This window comes from Rhinolophus sinicus, chromosome 14 (genome assembly GCF_057876585.1).
Source record: "Rhinolophus sinicus isolate RSI-liver-muscle chromosome 14, RSI-T2T, whole genome shotgun sequence".
Taxonomy (NCBI): Eukaryota; Metazoa; Chordata; class Mammalia; order Chiroptera; family Rhinolophidae; genus Rhinolophus; species Rhinolophus sinicus.
In genome coordinates this window covers 4061567-4079658 of record NC_142514.1, presented here as the reverse complement: position 1 = coordinate 4079658, position 18092 = coordinate 4061567, and the positions used below count along the sequence as shown (strand labels likewise).

At 46.9% G+C, this 18092-nt stretch overlaps 1 protein-coding gene across 2 annotated transcripts in view; it reads left to right on the top strand.

Annotated features, from left to right (window-relative positions):
- Nucleotides 1-18092, top strand: part of DNAJC11 (DnaJ heat shock protein family (Hsp40) member C11) — a 61939-nt gene that overhangs the window by 23967 nt on the left and 19880 nt on the right. For both annotated transcript variants that reach the window (XM_074334151.2, XM_074334152.2), the window contains one exon: nucleotides 7635-7736. In XM_074334151.2, the coding sequence (XP_074190252.1) occupies nucleotides 7635-7736 (102 nt within the window). The remainder of the gene's footprint in view (nucleotides 1-7634; nucleotides 7737-18092) is intronic.

Sequence of the window (18092 nt, the reverse complement as noted above, 5' to 3'; positions counted from 1 at the left end):
AATAGAGGGAGTGAAACAAAATAGTAGATAGCAAGTATCTATGAAGTAGGTTACCCCGGGCAGCCATGCTGTGTAAGAACAATCACTCAAATTCAGAAGATTCTGTTTTCTTTTGCTCTGCCGCCACCTAGTCTTAGAGCCTTGGGCAAGTCACATGACTGCTTTGTACTTCCATGTTATTACCCGGAAAATGAAGATGGATATAGGTTGTAAAACGCCAGATTGCTGTAAGCACATGTAGGTGTGGTCATTTAGTTTCATTAAAGAAACTTGGTTCTGATGCCTCCGAAATTTTGGGTGGCTGTTAACATTAAATTGACTGTCATCGAGTTGTTTGTTTCATCATCATGTAAGATTTCCCTGGAAGTTCTTCTGGTATTTAATCTCAAACCTATATGCCCATCTCTTCTGATTCTAGTATGAAAACCTTCTAAACACCTTTGGATAAGGCGGAGAGATAAGTGAAACAGGGTTCTGTTGTCCTTCCCGCTACTGCTTAATATCGGTGGCTCGTGGGCCGTTGTCGTGCGGGAGACCCTGCTCGCTGCGCCATTTGTCGTGCAGGGAGGCCTGCGGGGTCTCTGCTCCTGCTCCCCATACAAGAACGCAGGATATGGTGAGGCCAAAAAGGAACACACAAGGAGCCATAGATAGGGGAGCCATACCACTATATTCTCTCTGGCGGCACTATACTCTCACTGGAGGCTGGATCCACACTGTCCGCAAACCGCCATCCACGCTTGCCAGCCCAGCCGCCATCTTCTTGCTAGCCCCCATTCTTTCCTCTTTCCTTCTCCTCTTCTCTCCTAGCATAGCCACAGCAGTTATATTAGTGGCCAATGGCTCACTGGTTACAGCTGATGGCCATGCAATCACAGTTGGCCATTTACTACCTGAGCCAGCACCTGTCTATGTGAGGCTGAGAGCCTGGAAACTGCTTTTTGGGGTTCTGTCCCCACACTCCACCCCTACAGGCTCTCGCCTCACAATCTACGTGACAAGCGTCTTCCGCGAGGGGCCCTGTGCGAGGAGCCTGGAGGTGAATGCAATATCCTGGACATAGCCAGGCTCTCTGGGCACAGCCAGGGTTTCTCAGGGCACCACCAGTGCTTCTGGGCACGGCCAGACTTCCTGGACTTCTTAGGGTACCACCTGTCTTCCCGGACACAGCCAGGGTTTCTCAGGGCACCACCAGTGCTTCTGGGCACGGCCAGACTTCCTGGACTTCTTAGGGTACCACTAGTTTCCCCGGGCACAGCTAGGATTTCTCAGGGCACTGCCACTCTCTGTGGGCACAGCCACCCTTCCTGGACACAGCCAGGGCTTTCAGGGCACTGCCACTCTCTGTGGGCACAGCCACACTTCCTGGACACAGCCAGGGCTCTCAGGGCACTGCCACTCTCTCTGGGAACAGCCCGACTTCCTGGGCACAGCCAGGGTACCTTCAGGGCTCAGCCAGACTTCCTGGACTCAGCCAGGGCTCTCAGGGCACTGCCACTCTCTCTGGGAACAGCCCGACTTCCTGGGCACAGCCAGGGTATCTTCAGGGCACAGCCAGACTTCCTGGACTCAGCCAGGGCTCTCAAGGCACTGCCACTCTCTCTGTGCCTCTCAGGGTACCCTGCTGGAACAACAGCGACTCACAATCAAGGTGCTTACATATTCTCAATGGCGGCCAGTCAAGACACAAAAGCAAATATCCCCCAGTTCCACTAACAACAGTTCCCAAACAAACAGTCAAGCGGTCCATTAAATTAGGGATGGAAGGCAATTCCCCATAGTACATAGTCATTTCTCCAGGGCTGTCCTGGGGGTGAAGGACGACCGTGACCTCACCCTCATCTCCCACGGAGGACTCAGCAAGCGTTACCTCCTGGGACTATAAGTCCTGCATCTGGGCTGCCTGAGCAGGAACTTCCCCGGCCCACAGGGCTGCAACGACCTTCGCTTTCTCCGGCCTGTGTTGGTTGGGGAACCGTCCACATCTTTCCACCTCTCCACGGGGCTCCGTTTCTCCAGCAGCTGCATGGCTTTTCCTGTGCTGGTGGGAGAACCGTCCACGTCCTGCCACCCCTCCACGGGGGTCCAGCTCTCCGGCAGCTGCTCCTCCTGGTCTTCCTCAGACTGGGTGTTCACACGCACAAACTGCTCCACCGCCCTTCGGAGAGCTTTGGCCGGCACCATACACTGCTCGCTGCGCCATTTGTCATGCTGGGGACCCTGCTCGCTGCGCCATTTGTCGTGCTGGAGACCCTGCTCGCTGCGCCATTTGTCGTGCAGGAGACCCGGCGGGGTCTCTGGTCCCGCTCCCCATACAAGAACGCAGGATATGGTGAGGCCAAAAAGGAACACACAAGGAGCCATAGATAGGGGAGTCATACCACTATATTCTCTCTGGCGGCACTATACTCTCACTGGAGGCTGGATCCACACTGTCCGCAAACCGCCATCCACGCTTGCCAGCCCAGCCGCCATCATCTTGCTAGCCCCCATTCTTCTTCTCTCTTTTTTCCTCTCTCTCCTAGCGTAGCCACAGCAGTTATATTAGTGGCCAATGGCTCACTGGTTACAGCTGACGGCCAACTAGCCACAGCTGATGGCCATGCAATCACAGTTGGCCATTTACTACCTGAGCCAGCACCTGTCTATGTGAGGCTGAGAGCCTGGAAACTGCTTTTTGGGGTTCTGTCCCCACAGCCGTATTCAGCCTATAGCCATGTTTTGGTTGGCCAGACGATAATTGTAGTCGCTGACGTTTAAAACTTGGGAGATTTTGCATAAAAACCCAGCCTCCTATCTTCTCTTAAAAAATCAGAAGATCTGGCAACACTGTATCTGAATTCCCCCATGAGGCGACAGTCACCTAAGTCTGAGGCTGGGCCATGCCGTGCAGCTTGTCCCAGCCGCCACCACTCCCTGCTGTGTTTCATCTGGCCCTTCACTCGTCCATGCGCCCTGCCTGGCTCCAGTGCGCATTTGGTTTCTGGCCTTTGGCTTGATGGAAATAGCAGTGCTTCTCGTCAAATTAGTTTGTGGTAGCTAAATGTGAAGTCTAATTGAGCTTAGCATTTTTCATGCTGAAAAGAAAACAAAATCCTGTCATATATACTAAGTTTCTGTTCACACTTTATACACCACTTCAAAGTATCCCTTTTATTGAAGACGTGCGTGTCGTTGGTTACAGTTTTTCACAGCGGCAGTCAGGGCCCCTGAAAAGCCGTAGGCCTCTCTTACATGTCCCCACTTCCCGGTCTGGGTGTTTGATTCCCAGCAGCGTCATCCCAATTCTTGTGGGTAACATCTTCCTGGCAAAATACTGCATGGCTTCCCATCGCCCAACCGAATTATGTCTCCATTAGAAACAAAGCAAAACCACACACACAGCAGCGATTCTAAAAGTATGTATGCAGTCACAGATGGTGACTAGAGGAGTGTTTATATTCATATTTTTTAGTAAAGTGCTTTAAGAAAATCAAGTTCTCATCGATCAGAATTGGCTTTTTTTTTTTTTTTGCATTGATACTAAGCCTTCACTGAAGATAAAAATGCCTTCAAGGAGACTACATGAAGACACCTCCCCAGATACTTACCCACGTGGGTACCGGTGCCTGGCATACGATAGGAAAGCTGAGCCCATGCTCCACACTGAAGGAGAAGCCTCACTGAGCCCGAACGCACCGTACGGCGCTGCTTCCTCCTTCCTCCAAGGACAGCTCCAGCTGGCGGCTTGTTTCCTAGGAGGCTTCTCCCACTTCGGTCAGAGCCTCTGCCCCACTGACCACGTGTCTGTTAGTCTAACCGTCCGGTCAGTCACTATTAAAACCCTTAGTGTCTGATCCGCCTTTAATCCGGAGATGCCAGAGCACTCCAGAGACATGGCCCGCTCCCCGCCCCAGCACTGGGATCACCCCCTTTCTGTTGGTGGGCATTGGAGATGAAATGGAGCTTCTTCAGATTGCGTAAAGTATTGGCCCTGTTTTCAGTGATTAGGTAAATTTTCAGATTTTTTTTTAAACTTCAGGAGATTACCATTCTCTGGCAGGATTCCAAAGGACTGTAACACAACCATTCCCAACATGTAAAACTGGCCATTTTGGTTCTTGAAGTGGGTTAGCGGTGTTTGTGCAGATAACCACGTTGAAAATGAACTCGGTCTCTTCTTCAGGATGACGAAAGGCCAGCTGTGAGCTGTGAATGCTTTGACTGTTGAATGTGGTGACAGCTGGCAAGTGGGATGAAAACCACGTAACTCAGATAGCACTCTCCAGTGGTAGATGAGTTAGAGAAGCTCCCCTGGGGCCAGGTCACCCACAGTTGCGTTTTTGTCTGCAGTCCTTTACATTCTCCATATTTCACCTTTCCCTGGGACCCTGACATCAGTCTTACAGTGTCTAAGAAAGTCAACCTTGATTAAGGGCTGTAATGTGCCCAAGGTCAGAAAACTGGGACTTGGACACTCACAGATTAGAGGAGACGTGATGACTAAATGCAGTCTTGCATCCTGGAATATCAAAGGGATGTTAGTGGAAAAACTAGTGAAATCCAGAAAGTACGGGTTTAGTTAGTAGTAATCTACTTATGTCAGTTTCTTAGATTTGACAGCTGTCATGTGGTCCTGTGAGATGATAACGGGAAGCTGGGTGAAAGGTATACAAGAACTTCCTGTGTTATCTTTGCAGTTGTTCTAAATAATTTTTTAAAATTATTCCAAAATCAAAGTTGACTAGCCAGAATCAGAATTTTCAAACCAGACGACACCGCAGGCATCATGTAGTGTAATCGCCCATTTAGGAGGGAACTGACGCTTGGAAAGGTGAAGTGACTTACCTGGGGTCAGAGGGGATGTCAGGGAGCCGGGTTTCCATCCTCTTTCCAGCAGGCCACCTCGCTTTCAGAGATCTCTGTTCCCCTCTTCCACAGGGTCAGTCGGTCTTCCTGGCTAGCACAGGGATAGTTGGTGGATGGGCAAGGAGAACAGTACAGGTGCTAGATTACAGTTAGAGGAGCTAACTGAATGGGCTGCATATGATACACTGTTGATGAAAACGTTAAAAATGCCTGGGATTTTACCACCTGTAATGCAGTTTAGGATGCGGTGTTCCTAGATGCTTATATCTAAAGGTTACTGAGGTTGAGAAATAAAGTCACTTGCCGCTGGCTTAGTGTTCTTCCGTTCTCTGTCATAATGTACTCTGGGTGAAGAAGGACATAAATAATAAGAGGTGTCAGGGGCCTGTGGGAGTCGGAGTGAGGTCCCCTGTCCTGCCAAGTTCTTCATGCTCTAGAGAGGCCAGCACTTGACTTTACAGTTAGCTCTGATTATGCACCAACTATTTACAAACCTTAAAATACAACTAGAAATGCAATGACTTATCACCTTTGCAATATTTGCCTCTTTAGCTATCACAGAGCGTGGCAGAGAGAAAGTAATTTGCAGCTATTAATTTAATCAGCCAAGGTCAGACAGCTAAAAGTCCTGAAAACAAATTTTGTTCTGCTCTGGTCTCTGTGGGGCCTGGTGCCTTCCAGTCTTTTAATTCCTGGGGTCTTACAAATCTATTTATTAAAAAAAAAAAAAAAATTGGGGGCATGGTCATGGAGTATGTCACTGGTTAAAGTTAGGGCTAATAAACTTGTTTAATATATGTTCTTAACGTTAGTGTCCCGCTGAATAGAATATTCAGTATGAAGTTTTTCATCCAGATAGAACAGCCCGTGACTCTGGGCCTTATGGAAGAAGCGCTTCCCATCCAGACCCTCCTTCCTTAGTAATGAGTCGCTTATGTCACCGTTGGCAGGGGTCCAAGTAAGTTGTGGTTCCAGAGTCACAGATCCACCGAATTGGGGTTTAAGAGTCACAAACAACTTTTAAACTATTTTAATCCTTTTTTCTTCATCTTCAAGGTGAAATGGAATAGTTGACTACCTACATTGCCCTAAGGCGCTTTTATTTTTTCTTTTGATGAATGGAGAGGCTGAGAGCAGATTGAGAAGATAATGCAAGCTTTGAAAAGCTGTACATCGCTTTTTGTCCCAGACCGGTGACCTTGGGGCAGGGAAAGTGCCGTAAATGGGTGCACATGCCCTCACTGTTTATACGAACTGGCAGAGTGAACTCGCCATCTCAGTTCAGTGTAACTGAGTGTTTGTGAGGTCACAGAGCAGGCATTGTCATGCCATTTAAGGACTTTTAGTTCTTGGGTGGTTTTAACAGTGTTTTTATTTTAACACTTCCTTGAAAAGAACCACCTTCCCCCTTTTCAGGACTTAGTGATTTACACTGGGTTATTAGAGGAGAAAATGTTGTTTTCATTATTTTCTGTGTACTTCCTGAAAGCTTTAGTGAACAAATTTCTCAAAAGTAGTTTTGGATAGGCCAGCCAATTTTTGTATTTATTTTTCTATATTGCTGGATAATAAGATCAAGTTGCACAGATCCTATCATGTGACCTCATTTATGTTAAAATATATACATACATACATATGCATAGAAGAGTTTTAGGAAGATACATAGAAAGTTCTGGCCTGTGAGAAGAGGGAGGGTGGTGTAGGGGAAATTGTACTTTTTCCTTCTTAGCCTTCTGTACTGCTTTGATTTTTTCTTTTCTTTTTTTTTTTTTTTTTTTTTGCTGTAAGCATGTATTTTTAAAAATCATTTTTTTTAAACTTGCGATTTCCAAGATAGCTTTTTCTCACATCTTCTACCTTTTTTAGATGTTCTCTGAGCAGCCTCAAGACTTCCCTGTATCTCTCCCACGGATACAAGGAGATGCTGTTTGGTCTTTTCTCCCCTCTCATCCATCTAATGGCTTCAGTCGTGTCTGTTCTGCTCCCACCCTCTGTGTTTCTCCCAGGCCCTAGAATTGGGGGCCCTTAGAAATCACATGGTGCATTTCCTCTTTCCCGGATGTGACACCTGAGGTCCACAGTGGCCTTTCCCTGCCTCTGAAATCTCAAATAGATTGTCTCCCTTTCATGATAAACTAAGAAAGGCCAAGATGAGATGTCTTATTTTCTCATGGATGTGACATCATTGTCACTCCCTGCGTGTTACCGTGGTCTGCTGTTTGGTCCCTGAGTATTGTTTATACTAAAGTGTAACTGATAACCATACATTCTGATGTTCATATCGTATTGTAGGGGGAAGAGTGCCATGGTTTGAAAAGCAGCCAGACTTAAGGGTGTTCAGAGGGCATCTGAGGTGCTGGCGCAGCACACCGGGAGAGGTGGCAGTGCCATTGGGTACAGCTTTGCCTTCGTTTCGATGCTGAACACTTGTTACCTGGGACTTGTTAGGAATTCTTAAGGTGTCGTTCTCTTTGTAAGATTCCTGCAGCCTCAGAGATAAATTACTAAATGGAGGAAATATTGCTACGTCTCTCTGGAGACCATGACCTTGGGACTGACCAGGGCCCAGAATTGGGTGGCTGTGACGGTGAACCTCACCTCGCCAGGGCCTGAAGGTGTCTGGAGTGGAAATTCATCCCGGTCCCGTTGACATCTCTCAAAGTCCCGGGGGAAAGGAATTACCAGCCCTGGGCAACATGTGCGCACAAGTTAACGACCAGCGCTTGTGGGTGTTTTCCTCACTTCCTGGATCCTTAACTGTTCTCTCCTCTTGATTCTGCCCACAGGTCGTGGAAAGGAGGAGAACGCCCGCTGAGATTAGAGAAGAGTTTGAGCGGCTGCAGAGAGAGAGGGAAGAGAGGAGGCTGCAGCAGCGCACCAATCCCAAGGTGAGCCAGGGGTCGGCCCGATGGGGACCCGCGGGGCTGTGTGACCGGAGGGCAGGTCCGGAGTGATTAGGTGCTTGTGGTTAGAAAAAGTCGTAGCCTGCAAAATTGAGCCACATGGAGGGAAGTCCAAAGAATCCGACTTGTTTCCTGGAAGCCGAGGAGACTTCCCAGGCACAAACGTGGGCTCTCTCTCTGACCTTTTCCTCTGCTCATGCTGCCTGAGCCCTTGACATTGGAAAGCAGTTAGAGGACAGTGTCAGGGAGGGACAGCCCCCCAGCACGTGCTGAGGCAACAGGATGCCTCGCAGCAGTCAGAATTTGGAGTAATACAGAAAGTTTAGGACGTGTCCAGACTTCATGACGCGGGGCCAGTGCTTCATCCCCCCAGGACAGTGGTGCCATGGACACCCGTCGCCAGGCTGTTTGGGCAGTGATGAGGTGACCCTCTGGATCCCAGTCACGACCCTGATGGAGTTTGAATCCTGTAATCCAGTCATGCTCCTGAGGTGGAGAGCTCCTTTCCAGCCCTGCGTATGGTATCTTTTTCCTTTGATTTCCTGGGGAAGCAGTTTGTTCTGAGTGCGGGCCCCAGCCCTGTGGCAAGCAGGCTAGCTCAGTCCGTTTGAGATGCCAGTGGTACCAAATGGCTGATGAACCTGGTCCAGTGCTCCTGTTCAGCTGTGTTTAATAAGGAGACTCAGCAGCTGGGCTCTGTCAGGGCAGCCGGGCAGGCAGCCTGAAAATCTACAGAACACATGCTGGCTTCCAACTGGGAAGCTTGAGAATATGAACTTCTGATCACATACATTCTAGAAAGTGGAAGACCCCTACAGCATTCAAAGGACGGTATATTCAGGACACGCCCATCCATTTGAATCCTACATGAGAGGATATTCATAGATGCCAGCCTCTCCTTTCCACCCACTCGCCCCTCCAACGGATGATGGCTTCAGTAGTGCACAGTTCTCTTTTGGTCAGATGGAGGCAGAGGATTGAATCACTGGCTAAAACAGCTCAGGGAGTATGAGATAATTGGGCGAGTTGAAAATATCCGAGGTGCCCAAACCAGTAGGTTCCGGACTTGGGTCTTCCGGCTTGGGGCTGCGGCTGGGGCTGGGCCCGGGTCCAGTGCACTGGGGGCAGGTCTGGTCTGAAAGGTCAGCGTTGGCAGATGGGGGTGGGCGCCTGGCAGGAGCAGGCTGGAGCTCTGGTATCTTGGCTGTCTGGCTGGAGTTTTGCTGCATCGGAGCAGTGAAGGGGGAAAAGAACGTCACAGTAGCCTGAGCCTCTGTGTCCTGTGATCAAATAAGCCATCTGGGTGTGCACAGTGATTGCTTATTGGGATTCTATGGAAATGTGTCTCCAGGCCATGTTCTGTGGAATGAGGGAGCACAGCTGTGACCATTTTCACACGGGCATGCGGGCTATTGTAAAATTCCCAGTACTCTGCTACTTCCATAAACGGCTTCCAAATAAATACGACATTTTCTAACCACAAATACTGAGTGATAACCAGATGTTGGCTATGCAGCATTTTGAAGAGAGGGTTTGAGCTGGATCTTTTATTCCATTTCCGAGTGTTTTGCTTCTCAAGATGAGCAGAAAGGTTGGGGACATCCTCACCCTAAGAGAAAAGGGGTGATTTCCTGTTTTAGGGAGACCATAGGGAGAAGGACGCTTCCAATGGCCATCGGGCTGAGTCCTGGCCTGTCACCTGGACTCCCACAAAGGATCCCAGCTTGTAGGGGATCGGCGGATGAGTAGCGTTTGTGATACTGCCGTCTGAAACTTGGATGGATATTTCTCTCCATTTTCATCAACAAGAGTTTGTTGGCAGGGGCTTTTCAGTAGAATGTACATACCAAGAATGAGCAAAAAGGTTGAGTGGGGGAGATCCTAGGTTAGAAATCCCGACTCGGACACAGTGACGATGACACAGACCAAACCATTTGACCTACGTGTAGTTCTCTCGTTTGTAAAATGAGGATATCTGTCCTCACTATCACACCCAGTGGTTAAATGCTTGAAAAAATGACAGATGTTAATTTATTAGAGAAAGACAAGCCTGCTCAGTGAATACAAAGTGGCGCTAGACCAAGGTGACGTTAAGGACTTAGTTTTGTTTTAGTGGAAAATACTTGGCTTGGTCAGGGAATTCCTTGGCCTGCGGTGGCTGGGTTTGGGTGGGGTCTGTCAGCTGGGATTGGCAAATGGCCCTCTGACAACGCCGTCAACCTTCTCTTGTGGCTGAGCCCCAGTGCTGTTACAGTGTGGCCAGAGCTTTGGGAAGCACTGTCCTGTTGGTGGCACACACGCATGCACACACATGGGCTGGAGGCAGCAGGGTAGAGCCCTGGGTCCTCCAGTTCTGTGCTCTGGGTCAGGTCCCTTCAGCCTTCACTTACTTTCTCCCCGTGTGAAATGGGAGGTTTGCCTGAGGCCCACGGCTTGGGGTCCAAAGACCCAAAGTCTGTGGTTTAATTCTCTCTGATTTCTGCCTTTGCTGTGTGGGAATAAATTCCTCTGTGTTTCCTGCTGGAAGAGGTCCTGGGGCCTCCAGAGCCATGTACACTGAGCTGCTGTCGGGGAGGGAATCTGTGGCTGGACAGATGACGACGTCCATCCACATCTTCGCGGATTGTGTGTGACTAGAATGTAATGGGACCGCCCTGGCCATCCTTCCTCCATCTTTAAGATCTCTGTTTTATTGGCATAATCCATCTACATTTCTTGCCTTTTAGAAACTAAGATCATACAGTAGGGCTGCTCTAAGCCATGCTCACTTCGTATTGATTATTGTAATTCCTTTCTTTGGTAGTACCCATAAATCTTATCCCTCTGTTGGCGGCGGCGGCCACTTTCAGAGCCTTTGAAGACAAGCTCTCAGGCAGCGCTGTGGGACGTTGTTACTGCCTTTTCAGTGAACTTGTCCAGATCCCGTGTGAGGCAGTGTCCAGCGGAGGATGGTTTGGGGGGCTTCACTGTCTCTGAGGGTGTTGACTGCTTGCTTTCTTGACCCTGTTACGTAACAGGGTCAGGGAGATTGTCACAGTATTTCCTGGACCACTCCATTGTCCGTTTGCTATTACAGAGGTTGGAATAAACTCCCTGGCAAGACCTCCTTTCTGATTTTAGAGAGGCCATCTTATCAGTGTGGTTCCAGTACCAGCTTAAAAACACAGTTCAGCTCTGTCAGAAGAAAATTAAATAGTCTATCAAGGAAGACACATAACCATAAAAAGATTTTTAAATCCCAAATTGTTTTCATAAAGATGTATGAGTACATTACGCCATTATTTTCCAAGGGTTTTTCAAAGGCTTTGTCTGGGTTGCCTTGGCTGCTGAGTGTAGCCGTCAGCATGAGCCTGTGGTCCTGACTTCAGTCTGTTCTGTGGGAACAGTTCTGATGTCATAAACTGACTCGACTTGGCTGGCAGGAAAATCGTGAGGAAGAAACGCTGTTGGAACCCACATGCTTGTTGTGCTCCATGGCGGGAAGGGCCATTTACCAGACGCAGAAATGGGCTGCTATTGAAATGGAAGAAATCGAAAGTTGCCACATAAGGTCAAGGGACCAAGTCTGGGCAAGTGCTGCTCCATAAAGCGGACTCTTTGGAAAGAGAAGACGTGGCTGCGTAGAAGGTGCAGAGAAAGCTGTTTGTGTGGGTCTGAGCTAGCGGACTGCCCCACCCCATCCTGTCAGCATGATGACTTACACACATGATGTCAGAGCTAAAAGCTACTGTTTATACAGGGCTGAGCCTGGGGCCCCGTGTTGGGGGGAGTGGCTGGGACCAAATTGTTCCAAGAAACGTGGGTTAGTTTGAGTTTGGTCCTTCATAACATTGGAGAAAACAGGTACCGACTCTGTGATCTCGGATAGGAGGAGCCCAGCGAGGGTCTCACAAGAACCCCCAGGGGTTCAGCAGCTGTAGTAAAGTGAGCACATTTCTCATCACTGCAACGCAATTGCCTCCCTTGGTGGAATTTTTAGCTAGTAACTGGCTACTACTGAGACTACGCTTGACAGAAATTTCTCACATTATCCTTATGGCCAGATACAGAAACACAAACATGAAAATAATTCAGAGAGGAAATTCTGCTCAAACGGGGTCGACTGACGCACCGTCTCCAACCTGGTGAGGAGCCTCTCGTCTGGGAGAAGGGCTCTGCCTTGGCATGCTCAGCGTTTCCGCGTCATGTCAGTGAAGACGTGTTTGTCACACTCCCTGGCGACACAAAGCAGAAGGACAAAACCAAGGTTCTAAAAGATCCAGTGAACTGGAATGGAGCGGGTAAACGTGCTCGCTAAGAAGCGCAGTCTGGGTGGGGGATGGTGGTCTGGAATTGACTTGCTGACTTAAGATGGGCAGCAAGAGAGCAGAACCAACAGCTGGAAGACGATTTCGGCCTGACGTAAGGAGCATTGCTCATGGTGGGCCACTGGGGATCCATGGAAACGGCACCTTTTCGCTGTCTCACTGACGATTTTTCATTAGTGTCATCATTGCATGTAAAGGACTATAGAGAATTTGTCATCACTGTTGTCGTTTTATACTCTGATTGCAGAGTTAGACGCCCCAAACAAGAGTCAGCCAGCTGTGTGACCTGCCACCTGGTTTTGTCCAGCCCAGGAGCTAAGAAGGGGTTTTATTATATTTGTAATCGTTTTTAAGAAATCAAAAGAAGGGTAATAATTTGTGACACCTAAAAATGATATGAAATTCAAATTTCCATGTCCGTAAATAAAGTTTTATTAGAACCCAGCAAAGCTCATTCATTTACATATTACCTATGGGTGGATCACACTGCAACTTCAGACGTGAGTAGTTTCAACACAGTAGTTGCCAACAAGTCCCAAAATACTATCTGACCCTTTACAGAAAGGTTTTGACAACCCTGCTCTAGAAAAAATAAAAATGCTTTAAAAATTTCATTATTTGGACTTGATAGCAGAGACTTCTTAAGGTATTTTTCTTTGTAAACTTTTTATTTGAAAAATGTGATTTAATAACAATAATAAAAAGGCATGAACTTGCATATGTTCAATTAGAAGTTGTTGATAAAAATCTAACCCATTAATTTATCCAGTGTTAGTGTTCTGTTACCTTTTTTCTTTTCCTCGATCCTTTTTGATCCTCTCTGGAAATTCAAATCTGACTTTCATTTTTCTCAAAGGTGTGGCTTTTCGTTGTATAAAAGTGTATTATCTTGAAAGTGAAAGTGAATTGTAAGTTGCAGCCAAACCCCTGCGTGGCATGTAGAGAAGAAATATGTCTGGTTCTGTGTACTGTGATCGGTCCATTTCCAACAGGTTATTTCCTGGGCGTGGAAGAAGAGCGGGAGGTAGGCATCCAGACTGCTCTCTGAAATACTAAGAGACATGTTCTTACAAACTCAGAACGACCTGGTCTGTCACTCCCTGGGACACCCCATCACTCCCTGGGACAGTCCATCACTCTCTGGAGCAGTCTGTCACTCTATGGGACAGTCTGCCACTCCCTGGGACACCCTGTCACTCCCTGGGACAGTGCACTTCCTCGTGCTTGAGCCCAGCGGTGTGCTATATACCCTTGGCCCTTCTGGGTTAGTCCTGTTCCGTGAACTTGGATCAGCACCAAAGGCTCTCGAGTCTCAAAAGTCACAAGCTCCTTGGAGCTTATTGAAAAGTGATGACTTGAACAATATTTTTAAACTTCTAAAGGAGGCGCCTCGACCCTCCGGTGAATCAGTTGATTTAAGTATGGCATTAACACAGATATTTATCATTTAAAAACGTTTTAAATGAGAAAAGGAAAGGAAATAAAACCGTATTTTACATTCTTCTGGAAGTTTTAGCCACCACAATTAGACAAGTAATAAAAGAGAGAGAAATATTGAAAGAGCTCCCTCCATGTATGTCTTTAAAGAACCAAACGAAATCTAACAGTACTCACGAGTTGAATGAGGTGGCCAATTACAAAATGCATGTACATAAATCCGTAGTTTTGCCGTTGTCACCACAGTGTCTCTTGGTGGAGTATGAAACAGCCTCTCCTGACTACCTCCTTCCTGTTCCCGACACAGCAGCCAAAGGGAGCCTCCAAACTCAGGTCACACCAGGCCATGCAGCTCGAAAAGCTCCGGGGGCTTTGCCAGCATTCATTGTAAGCCAGCGCCCTTAGAGTGGCCTGTGGACAAGGTGACCGTGTAATTCATCTGCAAGCCAGGACATTCCTGAGAGCAGAAAGAGGTGCTTAAAATAATTAAAATTATGTGATATTTTGAAATATTTATTGACCAACACTGGTTTTACTACATTGGAGAACCTATTAAAAGGTTTACTCAAAACTACTTTCAAAAATATAATATTTCTTCAAAAAACGTACATTAAAACAGATTTTTTAAATCATTGATGTGAACATTAAAAGTAGCAGAAGCAGAAGCATGATTTTTGACATACACTCACACACATTAATGAGTTTATCAGGTATTTGTCTCTGATACTTGGTTATGTATTGCTGACACCAAAACGTAGTGGCTGCGAGAACAATTGGGTTTGCTCTCGGGTCGGTGGGTAGACTGGGCTCAGCGGGGCAGTTCTCACCTGGGCTTTCTGGGTGTGGTCGCAGTCCATGGCAAGTGGTCTCGTCATGTTGAACATGGCGTCTGTACTTATGTGTCCCCAGATGCCTCAGCTGGGGTGGCTGGTACAGCTGAGGATGGCCGGCATCTCTCCCAGGGGGCCTGTCCCCCAGCTGGCTTGGGCTTCCTCACAACATAACAGACTCAGGCTAGTGGGGTTGCTACTGATTAGCCAGCTTGCCCAGAAAGCATGTTCCAGAGGCCTGAAAGATGCCGCAAGGCTTCCCGTGACCTAGCCGTGAAAGCTGCACCCTCACATCCACTGCGCTGTTGGACAGAAGCAAGTCGTCAGGCCCGTGTGGAATCAAGGAGAGGGCTCAGCTATGGTGGAGACCGGCAGGCAGCACTCGCCAGGAGGCCTGGGGATTCTCACTTCCACAGTGTCACCACTGGTTTTCTGAAGAGTATATATTGAAAGCCTTTTTTTTCCTTTTGTAACATTGCTTACCATCTTCATAAAAGTTGCTTTTTTTTTTTAATTTTTTTTAAAGGATTTTATTGGGGAAGGGGAACAGGACTTCATTGGGGAACAGTGTGTACTCCCAGGATTTTTTCCAAGTCAGGTTGTTGTCCTTTCAGTCTTAGTTGCAGGGGGCGCAGCCCACCATCCCTTGTGGGAGTCGAGGAGTCGAACTGGTGACCTTGTAGTTGAGAGCTCACTGGCCCATGTGGGAATCGAACCGGCAGCCTTCGGAGTTAGGAGCATGGAACTCCAACCGCCTGAGCCACCGGTCTGACCAAAAAGTTGCATTTATATTTAGTAAATTTGACATTTCTGGCATTTTATTGATTCTTCTCTGTACATCATAGTATTCTTCATTCTAAATTTATTGATTTTATTTATTTATTTATTTATTTATTTATTTATTTATTTATTTTCACTTTTTCCCCCCCCTTCCTCCCCCCACTTCGTTTCAAGCAGTTGTTTCTCAGTCTAGTTGTAGGGCACAGCTCCCTGGCCCAGGCTGGTGTTATGAGCCTTGCGCTTCCCCGACTGAGGCAGTCGGTCGACGGTTGTCGGTGGGCTGCTCATAGCGGCTCCGCCTGATGGCCGCTCACGCCTGCCGTCCGCTCATGTCTGCTCACGGCAGCCCAGCTCCAACGCTGACCTCTGGCTGCTCTCGGTAGCCCAGCTCCAGGGAGAGCCGTTGTTCACAATCTTAGCTGTAGAGGGCGCAGCTCACTGGCCCATTTGGGAATCGAACTGGGACGGGGGTGGGGGGGTTAGGAGCACAGCACTCCAACCACCTGAGCCACCGGGCCAGCCCAATTTCTTCATTTTAGAACATATATTTTGGCCCACGTATTTTCCGAGGCATTGTCTTTCTGCATCTGTTCAGAGTATGTTTCTATGATAAATCTTTTATAAATTGTCTTTATGATCTTTTGAATACCTCATCAAATTTAGATGCCACAAAACTGTAGGCCTTTTCAATGTCATCCCATTCCAGAGCAGAGTATAAATTCAACTAATTAAAAATGGCAGCTCCACCAAAAGATTCTTACCAAAAATTGAAATATTGCAAAGGCCATTATGGCATTTCAAAGTGAAATAAACTGAACTCTTATCACTTTATTTGTTCAGTTTTTCCCTCCTCATGAAATGAATTTCAGGGTATTCTTGGTTACATGCTTTATTTTCAATGATTGCAATTTCTTACATATTTTTAAAGTTGTAGGGTCTGTTGTGCTTCATTTAAAAAGGAACTCTCCAGAGGCTCAGACATTCCTAACGCCGTCGATAGCGCGCTGCCACACTGCAGATTTTTTTTTTGTATTCAGAATCAGCTTCACAAATAATTACTCTGTTACTCTGAATATACCAAAGCATTTGTACAGTTTTACAACCACAGCTTCATTTTCCATAGGTATACCATCACGGCTTGTTCTAACACAATTACGCACTGTTTCACTGTAGCTGTTTCTATAGAATATTCTGCTCCATTGGCTTCTTGATTGAGTGGGAACATTTTTTACCATGATGCTGCTTCTCACCAAAATTGGTATTTGAATGCCACCACGAAAACAATTTTACATTCAATGTGGAACTTTTTGGCTGAGTTTACAATAGCATTTATAATAATGTCAGGTGTGTCCCCTTCTACAAATCAAAAGATTATTAAGGTTAACTGATTTTCTGTTAGAAGCATCTGATTGGCACTGATACACTGGCATCATTAGCTGTTGTGAAGTTCTTTTGCTAATAGAACCAACATATAAACAGCTATTGCTCTCTTTCATTTGCACATTGCAAATCTTAGAATGGAAAAAGAAACGAGTGAAATTAACATAGAGGAACTACCATTTGATTTAAAAAAGTCATTTTTCAGTTATGTGTAAATACACCTGCCACTCACATTCGGGCATAGTTTGTTTTTTAAGAATAGCTGACTATTGGAGAAGAATCTGGCGCTTCTTTAGCACATCTAAGACCTGATTTTCGTATGTTTGGATTAGTGCTGTGGATGGTCAATGGTGAAAAACATTTTAAAAAAAAAAAGATTTTATTGGGGAAGGGGAACAGGACTTTATTGGCGTACAGTATGTACTTCCAGGACTTTTTTTTTTCCGAAGTCAAGTTGTCCTTTCAGTCTTAGTTGTGGAGGGTGCTGTTCAGCTTCAAGTTGTTGTCCTTTCTTTTTTTTTTTTTATTAAATTTATTGGGGTGACAATTGTTAGTAAAATTACATAGACTTCAGGTGCACAATTCTGCATTGCATCATCTATAAATCCCATTGTGTGTTCATCACCCAGAGTCAGTTCTCCTTCCATCACCATATATTCGATCCCCCTTACCCTCATCTCCCACCCCCAGCCCCCCAGTTGTTGTCCTTTCAATCTTAGTTGTGGAGGGTGCAGCTCAGCTCCAGGTCCAGTTGCCGTTTTCTAGTTGCAGGGGGCGCAGCCCACCATCGCTTGCGGGAGTTGAACCGGCAACCTTGTGGTTGAGAGAATGCGCTCCAACCAACTGAGCCATCTGTGATGCAGCTCAGCTCAAGGTACCATGTTCAATCTTAGTTGCAGGGATCTGAGCCCACCATCCCTTGCGGGACTCGAGGAGTGGAACCGGCAACCTTGTGGTTGAGAGCCCACTGGCCCATGTGGGAATCGAACCGGCAGCCTTCAGAGTTAGGAGCACGGAGCTCCAACCGCCTGAGCCACCGGGCCGGCCCTGAAAAACATTTTAATCAAGTTACAAGTTCATCAACTTTCTGAGGAAATGAAAATTGAGTACTTTTTATTTTCATTAAACCTACACTGTTTAATTTCATTGCTACCTAAAAAGTTCATCGAAAAAGAAAGCATCACCCTTCCCCCCCCCAAAAAAAAAGAAGTTGTGTAGATTTATATCAGAAGTTGCCAGATTTGACCCACTGCCTATTTTTGTATGACCTATGAGCTACGAATGGTTTTTACATTTTTAAATGGTTGGAAACAAAAGAAGAATAACATTTTGAGATGTGAAAATTGTATGAAAATCAGGATCAACGACCACAGTTTTACTGGAATACAGTCAGGCCCCATCATTCACTGGCATCTGGCTGCATTCCCCTATAGCAGCAGGGACTGGTCCACACACCCAGAACATTTACGATGGCCCCTCATAGAAAAAGTGCCAGCCCTTGATTTACACCATTCGACAGATGAGCAAACTGGCAAGTGATCAGACTGATCTCGAGCGTCCTACTGCCGGGCTGGCCCCTCTGGTTCCCACACCTGTTCACATACACC